The 16,600-nt window shown below is 36.1% G+C and overlaps 1 protein-coding gene across 1 annotated transcript in view; it reads right to left on the minus strand.

The window, feature by feature from the left end:
- The window catches only part of LOC106879930 (ubiquitin carboxyl-terminal hydrolase 19), a 187,638-nt gene that overhangs the window by 110,147 nt on the left and 60,891 nt on the right, over positions 1–16,600 (minus strand). Inside the window, exons 8-10 of the mRNA XM_089345165.1 lie at positions 15,227–15,342; positions 12,223–12,701; positions 5,702–5,861 (exon numbers count right to left, since the gene is read on the minus strand). Of these exons, the coding sequence (XP_089201291.1) occupies positions 5,702–5,861; positions 12,223–12,701; positions 15,227–15,342 (755 nt within the window). The remainder of the gene's footprint in view (positions 1–5,701; positions 5,862–12,222; positions 12,702–15,226; positions 15,343–16,600) is intronic.

The raw sequence follows: 16,600 nt of genomic DNA on the forward strand, positions 1-16,600 counted from the left end.
GCACTTGGTAATGTAATTGCTATGCAATGAAAAAACACTTGTGTAATAATAATTGGGTATTCATCCAGCAGTATATTGGATAGATATTATCCCTTAGTGGGTTGGATTCACAACCCCTAACTTTCTTGGATTTATATATCATATATATATATATATATATATTATTTAAAGAACACAGTATATATTTTTGAGCTTCTAATAGTTTCATACAATAAAAAAACAATACAGGCAGCATTTTATAACGCATTTCTTCCATCATCATGTACCAGAGAGAGGTGGGGAGAGGAACAGAGATACAGACAGACAGACACAGAGGTAGAGAAACAGTTTTGAATGTATTAGGTGACAGCCATATGTATAGACAAATATATGAAGTGACAGACAGACAACTAGAGAGACAAAGAGAGAGATTCAGAGTGAGACACACACACAAATATATATATGTATATGTATGCATGTATACACACACACACACACACACACATATATATATATATATATATATATATATATACATACTAGCTTAAAAGCTGCCCTATCAGGTGGCTTTCTAGCTAGCTCCTGTGGAGGGCTCTTCATTGGGCTTTGAGCCCAACGATGACACTTCATGCATTGAGTACATATTAAATTTTATTAAACTAGAACAATATTTTTCAAGCAATGAACAATTTTCATCAAAACAATGATATAATTTGTTGACTCGGAACTTATTGCAAAGCTGCACGATAAACATTTTTTGTCTTCTCATTCGGGGTCAGTATAAATAGCTTGTTTCCATTCCCTATCCTTGAATAACCAACATATAGCTGGCCGTGAGAAAAGCAGGGTTCCATGAGATGAAGTCCAATTAATTTCAATGATTATCCTTGGGACTTATTGATTGACATTGCATAGTTCACTCTCACCGGAAACTGAAGTAATTTGAATTCAAAAGGATCTGGAGAAATTAAGGGGGTTCTTGGAATTAAAACTCTTTCCTCCTTTCCTGTACCAGCAAGGATTTCAGCTTCCAAGAGATGAGGAAATATCTTCTTGACAATTTACCTTGTTCCATTACAAAGCTTTAGAGGATCCAGATTTCTCAATAGCATAACTGGCACATTTTCTTTTAGTTCCAGCTTGTATGATGGCATTCCAGGAGGATTCAATGAGTTTTGGATAATCCACTGCCTGCTCTTGTTCAACCACAGCCCTCTCTGCAGGCTTGGCTCTTTTGATTGCAATCTGGTCCTCTGTTGACGGAGATTTATTTTTGCAAAGCATTCTGCTGCCGTATGTGATAGGCAACAATAAATTTACCTTTTAAAAGTTCAACAATAATTCTTCTGCCACCACTTAATTTAAAGACAATTTGATGGGCCTTACGTTTCATACAAACAATTAATTGTAGTAACTGGTACATATCTAAACTCCTGTTTGTAGTTTGAAGGAAAATTACACCACTGTTGCTAGACACTATTCTAAAGTGCGATTTTTATGGTTTGGAATTGCTGTAAACGTATTTGACCATGAAGATGTTTGAAATTTAGCATTTTTTAAAGTAATAATAAAATTAGTTGAATCTATCTTCATGCAGTTGGAGTGTGCTAAGTTTCCATAGCTCCGACAGCTGATGACATGAAAATAGGTCTGACAAATTTTATTAATATCTGAAAAAATACTAAGTTCCCAACATTTTTATGGTAGAAAGTTACGAGAAGTAATATTGTACGAGAGAGTAAGTTCAATACATATTTCAGTTCTGAACATTATGAAGCACGTGTTATGGTTAAATTGCTTGATACAGTTATAATATTTAGAGAAAGATTTTTTTTTTATGTTTATTTTGGAAATTACTTTTGGAAATAATTATAATATTTAGAGAAATATTTTTATCAAAATATTAGTATTAACAAAAAATATTTTTAGAGAGTAATGTTTTGGTTAAACTAGCAGAGATACTTGGCATTGCCTGTGTTACAAGCAATTGAAAAATTAGACGTTTCTGTTATATTTTCTCTAATGAACTGGAATACCTATGATTCGATTTTCATCAAAATTGTAGATGAGGGTTCTTTCCCTCTTTACACACCCTAAAAAAAATTCTAATCATGACACATGTATCCCATACTACTGATCTTTATGCACAGATTCCAAAATTCCAGTTTTATAGAACCTGTTAAAAGGATTTTGCTCCTGAAAAATGGAGGTCATGGAGGTCTAAAATGTGGGTGCCTTAATGTCAACCAGAGAAGTTGAATTGTTGAGGATCTTTTTAACTTGGGTCTTATATGTATTGTTCGGATTTGTTTGAAATAGGAAATAGATGTATGTTCACTGGGGTTTGTAAAAGAGAGCAAAGCTACAGGAAACCAAAAGATGAATGATCACAATAAGCAGTCAGCTACTCTACCCTAGTTGTTACCACTCCCCAATGTCGGATTCCTCACCATACAGGTGACAGGCACAGCTGTAAGATGCATTATGGATCTATAGCAATTGGAAGGGCATGACCCAATTGAAACAACAATGTGTGACGTTTGGAGTAAAGTGAAATGAAAGTGTCGCCTCTGGAGTTTGCAAATGACCGCTATACCGATAGGTAACTGGGCAGAAAAAATTTACAATCAATAAATGTCTTAGAACAACCAGTCACTCATCTGGGAAGGCCTTGAAATCAATGTTACTATCGGGGGGATTATGTGTGACCCAGTGATAATAAAAAGACTGAAAGGAGGTCTGCAAGCAAATAACTTTACTCAACACTTTGCAAGTGAATCAGTGGAGGCAAAGATGCATCTCATTTACTTGACAATTTATGCACCACATTGCAGAAATCACAATGTAAGTATATCTGAAAGGATAGTCTTACACTGTTGTACCGTTGAATTACAAATAATGCTCATGTTTTATACTCAGGTGACCCTACAGGTTCCAAGAGTACAAGTGTATTCCTCTTTGCTTAGATAAAATGACTAAATTGTGGGTGTTAAGTCCCCATGAAGAGGTCTTTCTAACTTCTAAGAAGATGAAACTTAGAAATATTACTTCGTTTGTGTCTAATATGTATGGTTAAAATTTCATCAACACCAAAAATATATGAATTATGGCCTTTATGCATAGAATATAATTTCCAAATCTCATAAAGATCCATTCAGTACTTTTGACCTAGTTTTGGATCATAAAAAATGACTAAAATTTAAGAGTTCAGGCCCCCATTAGGGGGTTTTAGAACCCTCGTGATAAGTGGAAACTTGGGAATACTTCTTGATGTGTGTCAATCACCCATGGTTGAAATTTCATCAACATCGAAAATTTATGAATTTTCATGAGGGGGTTCTTCCCCCTGTAAGCCCCCTCAAATTCAAACCAAACATACTGCATTATACCTGCCCTTATGCATTGAATCTAAGTTCCAAATATCATAAGGATCCATTCAGTAATTTTGATCCATGAAATAGTATGAAACACACAGCATTATCCTTCTCCCTCGGCTTGGACTTTGTGTTCCAAATTTCATTAGGATCAGTGCAGTAGTTTTCAAACGTATAAGTAACACACGAACACACATAAAGACATTGACTTTTATATAATAGATATGAATATGCACATATACATACATGTGTGTGTGTGTGTCTATTATATATATATATATATACACACACACACACACACACACACACACACACACACACAAAGATAGATTGACAGATACAACTGAGTGGGCAAACAAAAATATGAGACACTGCCAAGTCACCACACAGTGGTACTAAACCCAGGATCATTTGTTTTGGAAGCAAGTTTCTTACTACACAGCCACACCTGCACCTATGTATGTGTGTGTGTGTGTGTGTGTGCGCGCGTGTGTGTATGGGTGTATATATGTGTGCATGTACATATGTGCGTACATATTACATATACATCTATATATATATACATCTACACATATACATGTATACATAGACATCTATATCTATATACATCTATATATATATATATATATATATATATATATATATATATATATACATCTATATATATACATTTGTGCAGATGTATACATACATACATACATACATATATATATATATATATATATATATGTGTGTGTGTGTGTGTGTGTGTGTGTGTGTGTATGTATACTTACATAATATATATATAACTATATATGTATGTATATATGTATGTATGCCTGTGTATATGTGAGATAAAAGTTTCACTTTAATAGTTTCACTTTAATAGTTTCAGTATTAATAGTGAAACTATTAAAGTGAAAGTATCTGACATTACAATAGGGAGATTGTTATTGTTTCATTTTTGATACATAATGCTGAAATAGTGGAGGAGATATGATATTGCTCTGGGCTCACACTAGGTAAGAAGTTAAAAATTCCTTGGGCCTATGACACTACATGGACCCTAAGTAAGGCATGTGTAAAATTTGAATGAAATTGGTTGTGTAGTTCTCAAGTTTTAGGGATTTACACAGACACAAGACAGACAGACATTCTCATCTTTATATATATATAGATTACTTGATAGAGTTATAATATTTATAGATAAATTTTTTTCCAAAATGTTAGGATTAAGAAAGAAACTTTTTTAGAGAGTAGAATTAGTATTTTTTAAGGTAATAATAAAATTAGTCAAATCTATTTTCATGCAGTTGCAGTGTGCTAAGTTTCCTTAGCTCCGACAGCCAACGGCATGAAAATAGTTTCCAACATTTTTATGGTAGAGAGTTGTGAGAGGTAATATTGTATGAGAGAGTGACTTCAATACATATTTCAGTTCCAAACATTATGGAGCACATGTTATGGTTAAATTATTTGTAGTTATTGAATAGTGAGAGATGAGTAAAGCATGAGGAACAGTAGAAGTGTCATTGAATAATTAGAGAGGGGGTCAGAGGAGTAAAGTTGAAAAAGTGTAACACACTGATACACCGACATTCGCTTTCACATTTATTATTATTATTATATATATATATATATATATATATATATATATATATATATATATATATATGGTTATTTTCGTTATTTTTTTCTTCTTGTTTTGCCTATGTGAGTTACAAGTATTGCTATCTGTTGGAGACTTATTGTAGTAGTAGAATTAGCACTTTAACTGCTATTTCTAAATTTCGGTATATGGTGAAGCAACTGTTGCTGATCCCTTATTTATGTTTACAATTTTAAAAGAACTTTTTTATATAAGTTCTTTACCGATAATGGTTTTTTTTACATACCGAAAACTACTTGGTAAAAATTATTAATTATTAATTTATTAATAAATTAATAATCCTTTACCCTATATCTGTAATATATATATATATATATATAAATACACACACACACACGAGGGGGGGGCTGAAAAGTTCTTGGCTTTAAGGGTATTGTGAAAGACCTAGTTGGAAGTCGAACCTTTCAAGTTCTTTTACAGGGCTTCGAAAAACTAAAGGACCTCTGCAGTAAGTGTGCAGATCTGAGAGGGGAATATATTGAGTAAAATCATAATTAACTGATCCTCCCGTATTTTTCTTTTACCCAAAACCAGGTACTTTTCAGTACCCCCTCATGCATGGTGGGATTCAACCCAGGACCACTGAATTGCAAAGCTAACTTTGCATTCAGCCAAAGCTGCACCCATAGCAACCCCTCACCCCCCCCCCCCCCCCACACACACACACGTAAACAACAAACACAGAGAGATGAGTACTGACCAAGAAAGTAATCCCGAAATTCACTGGTGTTGGCCAGACACTGGAGCACACTGTTCATGAAACATGAGTTACCCAAGTTGTCTAGGCCTGTAAAACCTGGAGTGACCAATTGATCAACATCTCTCAGCTTGTTCATTGGAGACACTTTACATGTTGGTTTCTGGAAGAGTGAGAAAGTAATAACAATAACATCACAACAATACATTTTTAACAAGATTGAAATAAAAAATTTTTATAAATCAAAACAAAAAAAATGTTCATGAACAGATGAAGGATTGGCTGTGTGGTAAGAAGCTTACTTCGCAACCACATGGTTCTGGGTTCACTCACATTGTGTGGTACCTTGAGCAAGTGTCTTCTACTATAGCTTTGGGCCGACCAAAGCCTTGTGAGTGGGTTTACTTGATTGAAATCTGTTGTATGTGACCACTGCTTGACATCTGGTGTTGGTGTGTTTATATCCCCATAACTTAGCAGTTTGGCAAAAGGGACCGATAGAATAAGTAACAAGCTTAAAAAGAAACTAAGTACTGGGGTCAAGTAGTCCAACTAAAGTTCCTCAAGGTGATGCCCCAGCATGGCCATAGTCTAATGACTAAAACAAGTAAAATATAAAAGATAATTCAGGTGCAGTAAGAAGTAGAGTTACAAATGTATTGATGATAATATCTGAGAGAAGAATGCCCTCCTTCAGTGGAACATGTGATGCAGTACAGCAAACCTTAAAGGCCACAAGGAAACCAACATCCTGCATTACATGTCAGGATCTGACCTGGAACAGGGAGGCAGAAGAGAGGATGCCCTAAAAACAGGAGGAAGAAGAATAGTGAGGCAGAGCTGAAAAATTAGGGATCCAACAGGAGAGAAGCAGGAAAGACAGACCAGAGTCAAGAATAGGCAACAAAAGCCATTGATAGTCAATGCTCCATAGACAGCAAAGTTGTTTAGATAAAGTACAAGGGTCAGTCATTGATATTAAACCACTCCTCTCAAATTAACTGGATTTGTGCCCGTCCCTTCATTCCTTTCCAAGTATTTCTGGTCATTTTCTAAAAATTCACAAAAAACTTCCACTCTCTACATGCCCACATGTTCGATCCACATGTTCAATCTACTTTGAGAGATTGGCACTTCTTTATGGAGCTGTCAGCACAATCTTCTCTCTTGCACATTGTATCTAATTCCTCTTATGCCTAACTTCTCTCGCAATACACTAGATTCTGTTGAACATGAACACTTACATTACACGTCCAGTGGAGCTGACAAGCCTCAATCCACTCTAACCTTTGCATGTCCTCTGCGTTCAGGACCCATTTCTCACTACCGTGTAGAATTGCTGCCCATACACATGCATCATACAATCTTCCCTTCACTCAGAGAGAGAGACAGACAGAAAGAGAGAGACAGACAGAAAGAGAGAGACCTTTCGTAGCCATCAGAAGTAACAGCTCTCTGAATTTCCTCCATCTTATTGTTATTCTAGCTATCACACTCTCCATGTATCTTCTCCCCACTACTAATTTGGTCCCCCAGGTAGCAGAAATTATCTACTATCTCTAATGAGCCACCAGAGTCAATTTCCTGATTCTCTAAAGTTCCACTGCACCTCTTGTGTGTCCATAGCTTACACTTGGTACAACTTATGGAGTTCCTGCCTATACCTTTCCTACAAATCAAACAGGACCACCTACCCGAGCGGGGTAGGGTCTTGTCTGTTTTCTTGCTTACTAGTCTTTCCTAAGTCAACCTTAAGGCCCTTAGATTCCAGGTTTTGCCTCCACACCTGGAATTTCTCTTCTAGCTCTGAGATGGAATCTGCAATGAGGGCAAAATCATCAGCATATAGTAGTTTCAGGGGCTACCTGTCTCAAATGCTTCAGTTATGGCCTGGTGGACAATGATGAAAAGAGGGGGGAAGAGAACTGAGTCTTGATGAAACCCTACCTACACACCAAATTCTTTGCTGTACTTGTGGTCAACTCTCACCTTAATGACAGTGTCTCTGTACGTGGTCTGTACAGCTTTCACCAACCCCTCATCTATCCCTAGCCTCCTCAAAGCCCACTGTATCACACAGTGGGGTAAGCCATGGAAGGATTTCTATAGATCAATGACTGCCAAGTAAAGTGGTTTATTCTTAGCTAAGTATTTCCCTTGCAGTTATTTGATTATGAAAATAGTATCAGTGGTACTTCTCCCACTGGACAAAGTCAAACTGCATTTTGTCTTCCCTAATTCTGCTCCTAATTAATTGGGCTTTAATTCTCTCTGTAATTTTCATCACCTGGTCCTTATTTTTGTAGCAGCTAACAATTATGCCAGTCACTGGATATTACACCTTCCTGAATGACCTAATTAACTAAGTGGGTGACTAGCCCATATCCTACCTTATTGAATATTTTGAGCATCTCAGCAGTGATTCCAGATGGACCAGAAGCTTTCCTAGTTTTCATGTCTTTAATTGCCTTATCTATAATACTGCTGTCCACTAGGATAGCTGGTCCCTCTGTTGGGTTCATATGAGGGAGACTACCTTTATCCCATTCATTCTCTACATTCAACAGTCTTGCATATTAACTTTTCTATGCCTGTTTCTTGTCCACATCACTAAGTGCAAGCATAACATTATCCATCCACACACACTTCTCTCCTACAATATCTCGATTCTTGCTGATACAATGTCTAACAATCCAGAACACTTCTTCTAAATACATTGTTACAGAGGTTCTCTCCTCTTTTTATGCCTTTCCTTCTTCCCCCCTGTGTGTTTTCCATTAGGGCGTAGGTGTGTCGCAAACGTTTGGGAAACCAATATAAAACACTTAATATCAATTTGCTTCAGCTTTTCAGAATCTGTTTGTTAGGATAGCGAACATGTCAATGCATGTACCTACCAGCTATCATTTCCCACTTAATGTCTGGAGGTGAGATTAAAAAACAAAAGAAAAAGGGCACAAGTAATATAGCGCTCATTTCCATTGTATTTTATTCAGTGTAAAAGAATTAACACATTGCAAGTGCTATCCTCTTGTCCAAAGTGAACTGAAAATCGATTGAAAATTTTCCAATCTGCATCTGTTTTAGTGAGGGAAACACACTGGAACCGCTTTCAAATTGCCCAAAGTTATTGCTCGCCTATACTAACATTACGCATTACTCAGGGTGAACTAATAATTATGAAATCACATTAAACTCATTCCACACTTGAACCTTGTTCATCAGTCTCACGGACTTAGCCTTAGGAACTGGGTGTTCTAATTAAGTGTAACGTACCATTTCTAATTTTATCGTGCTTAGTGTTGGTGATATCAATTACATGTTTAGTTATCATAACTTTATAATAAATCAGCTTAGTTTTATTCATAAATTGTAATTAAATTACCCATAAAATGGATAAGTTTTTAATTAAGAAAGATGACATTTCCAATGAACAAATTTAACAGCTATGAAGGAAACCACTCAAACAATGGTTGAACGACCAGCATCAGTGAGTGAGGTGGGCACAGGAAAAATGTTTAAGCCTTGTTTATACAACAAAGATTACATAAAACTGGGCTTCACATTTTCTGGAAATGAAAGCAATCCTAGTCACCTATGTTTAGTCTGTGCAGATCTACTTACGAACGAAAGTATGGTATCAAACGAATTAAAGTGTCATTTCAGCACTAGGTATGGAAATTTGTTAACAAAACCAGTGGAATACTTCATTGAACTTTCAAAATCTCTAAAACAGCAGGCTTCAATGTTCACAAGGAGAATGAAGACATCAGACAAAGCTCAAGAGGCAAGTTACTTGGTTATTCAAATAATTGCCAAAAACAAGGAACAACATAGTATTGCTGAAAGTACTATAAAGGAATCTTGCTGTGCTATTGTTTGAAGATTTGGACCCGAATTTGAGATACAAGTCAATAAAATTCCTCTGACAGATAACACAACTGGAAGGCGAATTCAATATATGTCTGATGACATTAAGGTACAAATGAAGGATATTTTTCAAGATAATAACATGATGTTTGCATTGCAGTTAGACGAATCAACAGATGTCAGTGGGTTAGCACAATTGATGGGTTTTATATGTTTCATTTATAATAACAGAATTATTGAGCAATTCTTGTGTTGTCTACAACTTCCATTGAGAACTAGAGGTGAAGAAAATTTTCAAGCTTTAAATTTCTTCATGAAGGAAAATAATTTGTTGTGGTTAAACTGTGTAGGAATATGCACGGATGGTGCACCCTCAAAGGCAGGTTCAGTGAAAGGTTTTACAACTTTAGCAATAAAAACAGAATACAAATATTATAATTACTAATTGTTTTTTTGCATCACAAAGCACTAATTGCACCAACTGTTGGAGATGATTTATCAAGAGTTATAAACAAAGTGGTTCAAATGGTCTTTTACATCAAAAGCAGACCTCTTAAATCAAGATTATTTGCTCATATTTGTGAAGAAATGGGACCAAATTTTGAGAAACTTCTACTACACACAGAGGTTTGTTGGCTTTCAAAAGGTTGTGTGCTTTGTTGTGTATACGAATTGATAGAAATGATGCTTTTTGAAGAAAATCAACAGAATGATCTGATTCAAGATGAACTTTGGTGAACCAAATTGGCATATCTTTCGGACATATTTGAACATTTGAAGAAAATTAACACAGGTATGCAGGGAAAAGCAGAAAATATCTTAATATTGACTGATAAAATCTGTGCTATGAGAGACAAGATAACAATTTGGAAATGCAAAGTAAAAGAAGGAAATTTGAAATGTTTTCCAAAACTTGTGAGTGCAAGCTAAAATGTGAGATCAGATCGTTAATTGTTGACCATTTAACATTGCTTAGAGAAAAAACTTGATTATTATTTTCCAAATATTGAAATCCCAAACTATGATTGGATCAGAAATCCATTTCTTGCAACTGCAACAACTGATTTTTCACTTACTGAAGAAGAAGAACTAGTCAAAATCAAGAATGATTAGTGTCTGTTGTTGATGAGGGGGACTTACAGAACTTTTGGATTCATGTTTGAAACAAACATCCAAACCTAGCTTAAAAAGTTTTACAAATTCTTTTGCATTTTTCTACTACATACATTTGTGAAGCATCTTTTTCAGTAATGCTAGACATAGAAATGTGGAAACTTGAAAATGCTTGATAGTGAAATGCGAGTGTCATTATCTACTATTCCATCTAATATCTAAAATCTCTGTTCTTCCCATCAAGCTCACTAAAATAGTAAGTTATAAAAGTTATTTTTCTTTTACTAATCCTTGCACATACTTACAAATTATTATCAATAAATGATAACTCGCATTTCTCTTGAAAATGTATTTTATTTTGCTCACAAATTATATATTTATAATTTTTTCGTATGTGTATTTCATGTGCAAGATTCTTGATGTGGATACGTGTGTTGAAAGAAATACAATTAAACCTTGGGAGAGGCATTATGCCGGTAATAAACACACGCACTGGTTCAGTCCTTTATTAATTTATATAGTTTTTTGTTAAATTATTTCATTGCACTCTTGCAATCTCTTCAGTAACTTGTCTCTCCACTTCCATTTATTTTGAATGTATGATCTGGCGTTGTTTTGGCGTTGTTTCGAAACTGTTCGGTATGAGCATGTGAGTGTGTGCAAGCTCGTATGTGTGCACGCTCATATGTGTGCACACACTTATGTGTTCGTGCTTATATGTAAGTATGTGCGTCCATATGTTTGTTTGTAACAATTTCGTTTATATCAGATCAGATTGAGACTTTTTAATTAATTTATTTACGTTCATATTCCGCATCATATGTGTGAACAACACATGCAACCATGGGCAATTGTAAGGCCCTCATCTACGTGTATTTGGCGTTCAAAATTGGTTGCGTTTCAGTTATGAGGACCGACTCCTGTATTTGTCGCAACGATGCGTCACCGGGGTGTCTAGACAGGATTTCTATGCTAATTCTGTCCAGTACACCACCATGTTGTTCTTTGGCATGCTGGTAGAGCACCGAGGTTTGTTTTTGATTATTATAGTCCCTCCAATGTTCGTTTACACGCTCAGCCAAACTTCTTGCCATTTCACCTATGTATGTCGTGTTTCTGTTTTTACACTCACCATCCATACAGCTTATTTTGTAGACTACATTTCTGGCTTTGCAGTTGGCACCAGGACTATTCTTGCACACATTAGATCAATAATATGTAAAACATATCCCTTCAGAAGAACAAGGTGTGTTGAGGAGAGTTGCATTGTATGTTTAAAATGTGTGTCACTAACTGGAAGAGTTTGGAAAAAACTGCTCTAATAGATGTCGTGATTGACTGACAGATTGAGATCACCTCTTTTGTAATATAAGAATAACAATTTTCTATGAAATCATTAAGGTCAGTACCATAAAATGAAGCAAACAAGGAAAGTGTCAACACTTACTCATTAAAATACATGACCTGCGGTTAAACAAAATGAATTCCCAAGACAACACATACACACACACATGCATCAAAAGAAGAAGATGAAGACCTACCTGGTTCACCATTGGTAGAGTTGGCTTGCTACAGGGATTAGATGGTGAGAAGTTGTCACAAGTTGGCATGTCACGCCGGTCTCCAATAGTACCAGGAGTAGCAGCTAGTTCTTGCAGCTCATCCAGTGGCATTCCATCACTACTTCCGCCTCGCTGCGAAGAGTCGACAGCAGTGGAGGAGGTGCCATAATGTGAAATGGGAGACATTGCTGGAGCCGCAGCAGTGGGCAGGGCGGGCAGAGGTGGGGCAGGGGGTGGTGGTGGAGGTGGTGGGTATCCCGTGATGGTGGCAGAGCTGCTGCTGCTGGAATAGTTTGCAGTGCTCATAGTGCCTCTAGAAGTGCTGAATGTTGTGCCAGTTGCCGTAGTGACCACTGTGGCTGCAGTGCTGTTGCTATTGCCAGTCTGCTGGGTGTGAGGCACTGGCCTGTCTTTGGCGGCTGACAGCCACTCAGATGACCGGTTCCCAATAATATTTCCTGAAAAAGCAAAACCAGAATATGAACTTGTAGATACAATTAGAATTTACATTATTTACATTATTTACATTTGACAGATATTTGTCCTCATCTTGTTTGTTGTTAACACAACGTTTCGGCTGATATACCCTCCAGCCTTCGTTAGGTGTCTTGGGGAAATTTCGAACCTGGGTTCTCATTCCTAACGATGTTACTATTATTATATTATTATTATTATTACTATTATTAATCAGGTCGCTGCCGTGAATCGAACTCGGAATCTTGGGGTTAGTAGCCCGCGCTCTTAACCACTACGCCATATGCCCGTGGGCAATTATGGAGTGAATTTTAGGGCTTATAAATCTATTATTTTCCTATCCTTCCTCAATACCGGTTCCCATATGCTATTCATATCTGCACTCGGTCTGCTTAGGAGGTTGTTGTGTCCTAGCATATGTGCTGCTTCTTTTAATTTTCGTATTTTCCAGTGTTGTTCCCTGTCTATTATTTTAACTTCATCCCACAGGGAGAGGTGGTCTCCATTTTGCCATACATGATCAGCTATACCCGATTTATCAATATCTCCTCGTGTCACAGCTTTGCGATGTTCTTCTACCCTTATTTTGAGGGGGCGACATGTTTCGCCTTTGTATAACCTACCACAGCTGCATGGGATGGAGTACACGCAGTTTTTGGTCATATTCTCTTCTGTTGGTTGTTTTAACAACAAACAAGATGAGGACAAATATCCGTCAAATGTAAATAATGTAAATAATGTAAATAATTCCTCATCTCTTAAATATAGAACAATTAGAATTGTTGGCTCTGTTAACCTCACCTTTACAGATAATAAAGATATTTTAATATTCTATGTGTTAGAAGGTGGCAAGCTGACAGAAACATTAGCACACTGGGCAAAATGCTTAATGACATTTCGTCTGTCTTTATGTTCTCAGTTCAAATTCAGTTGAGGTTAGCTTTGCCTTTAATCTTTTCAAGGTTGATAAAGTAAGAACTAGTTAAACATTGGGGGGGGGGGGTCAATGTTATCAACTTACCCACTTCCCTGAACTTGCTGGCTTTGTGCCAAAATTTGAAACAAATATTTTATGCGTTAGCATGGTTGTGTGATTGAGAAGCTCACTTTGCAAGCACCTGGTTTTGGGATCAGTCCCACTGCATGGTACCTTGGCAAGTGTCTTTTACTATAGCTTCAGGCCTTGTAAATGCATCTGGTAGATGGAAACTGTATGGAAGCTTGTGTGAGTGTGTATGTATGTATATATATATATATATATATATATATATATATATATATATATATATATATAAACATACATATAAACATAGATAGATAGATAGATAGATAGATAGATAGATAGATAGATAGATAGATAGATATACACAAACATACACACAACTATCATCATCACCATTTAATATCCATTTTCCTTGCTGGCTTGGGTTGGATATATATATATATATATATATATATACTGGACACACATGCACAATGTATGTGTTTTGTTAGTTAGTGGGCAGGCTGTGAGAATATATTCTCATCAATTTGCTTGGTGTTTAAACACCTAGAAGATTACTTGCATTAGATCCTGTTACAGGAGTGATAGACTTTACTGTTTTGTCATCTTTGTAACTTGTCAATACTGTGTACTGGAAATGAGGCCAGATGCAAACCAAATTGCCTCCTATGACTACATGCAAAATGATGTAAGAACCATTTGCTGGTATATCCCAACGTTTCACATCATGGAAAAAATATACATACACACACACATACATCCAGTCATAGAAAATCTGCTTCAATAAACTCTGTCCAATCCACAAGAGCATAGAAAAGTAGATATTAACAAGATGACAGGCTTTCTTATGGTTTCTGTCCACCAAATTTCATTCCCAAGGCACTGGTCAGCCCTAACCATGTAGTGGGACTGAACCACAAACCACGTGATTCTGAAATGAACTGTGCCGATAACATAAGGATAATATAGACAAACCTACAGTTAAACAGCCACTCTTTATTTTCTTCCTAAATTAGGCATGGCTGTGTGGCAAGAAGCTTAGTTCCCAACCACATGATTCCGGGTTCAGTCCCACTGTGTGGTACCTTCTACCCTAGCCTCGGGTTGACCAAACCCTTGTGAGTGGATTTGGTAGACAGAAACTGAAACAAGCCTATCATATATATATATATATATATATATATATATATATATATGTATATATATATATATATATATATATATATATATATATATATATATATATATATATATATATATATATATATGCGCGTGTGTGTGTCTTTGTTCGTCCCCCACCACCACTTGACAACTGGTGTTGGTGTGTTTACATCCCCGTACCTTACCAGCTTGGCAAAAGAGATCAATAGAATAAGTAAAAGGCTTAGAAAAATAAGTCCTGGAGTTGACTTGTTCAACTAACACAACTTCATGGTGGTGCCCCAACATGGCCACAGTCAAATGACTGAAACAAGTAAAAGATACAAGATAAAAGATAGTACTTACTTTTTTGCAGGGGAACTTCAAGGGCCCCCCATTTCAGGGGCTCTTTCTTGCTGAGTGTCACTTCAATGAGAGAACCAGTAACACGGTACTTGCACGCCAAAGGTAGGATCTCGTGTCTAGTAAAATGAAAGAGAGTGGGGAGCCAAAGAGACCATGTAATCAATGAGTCATGGAGATAAATGAAACAGGAAGATGGTTTTAGAGATGGATTATTACATCACAATTTCTCAGACACAGGCATCACAAATTCTGGGATTTGTCACATCACTCAGACATTCAAGACATACTAAGACACAAACATACTAAGAGAATAACTATGTCACTCTCATACACACACACTTGGATATTATTTATGGCAGGACCTACTACAACATCACACACAGGGCACTTAGCAAATTTTGGTGCCCCCATATAAATGTAATTCAAAATATAAACAATAATAAACCATGAAATAATTTTTATTTTCAAAATGAAACAAAACTAATAGTAAGATGGAAAATAATACTTGTTTTTGTATACTTCCACTTTATTTATATTTGAAATTTTCAAGTACTTTTTTTTAATTGCAAAATCTTTGATCTGATCTTCGAAATTCACCTTATGTAAGATATCTGCATCTATATTTAATAGAGATAAGGCATCCAGCCTGCCTTGTGGCAAAGTTGCTCTGATGGGATTTTTAATATACTTCAACTGAGAAAGTGAATGCTCAGCTGAGCAATTTGTGACCATTAATGTTAAAAATATACAAAAGACATTTGGAAAGGCACACTCACTCAATCATGTTTATTTTTGTATGCTTCCACTGTATTTATATTTGAAAGGTTTTCTCCTGCTTTTTTTAATTGTAAAGTCTTTGTACCGCTGTAAATCTTAGGCAAGACACACCATTCTACTCATCCCCTCAGTCAACCTCAGTGGTAAACCTTAGGCAAGACACACCATTCTACTCAGCCCAAATCTTAGACAAGGCACACCACTCTATTTTGATCAGATCTTCCAAAATTAATCTTACATAACACATTTGCTTCTATACTTAGTAAAGATAAGGCATCCCAAATATTATTTACTCTGATTTCTTTTGTGTCATAAGCCATTTACTATTTCTATGATAAATCTTCATTTGATGACCTAAACAGATGCTTATTTTGCTTAATGGTTAATCCAGCACTGATCATAGTCACTCTGACACATTCACAAATGTTGTTATCAATTATAATGTGATAAAGTACAATGAATGCACCAACATTGTTGTGGAGAAACAGAAAGACACCAACTATGTTAGAAAATATGAGGTTGTTAAATAGAATTCATGTCTAATCTGCCACAGCTGTAAATCTTAGATTAGACACATTATTCTACTTGTCCCTTCTA

This window comes from Octopus bimaculoides, chromosome 29 (assembly GCF_046866305.1).
Source record: "Octopus bimaculoides isolate indiv1 chromosome 29, ASM4686630v1, whole genome shotgun sequence".
In the NCBI taxonomy this organism is placed as follows: domain Eukaryota; kingdom Metazoa; phylum Mollusca; class Cephalopoda; order Octopoda; family Octopodidae; genus Octopus; species Octopus bimaculoides.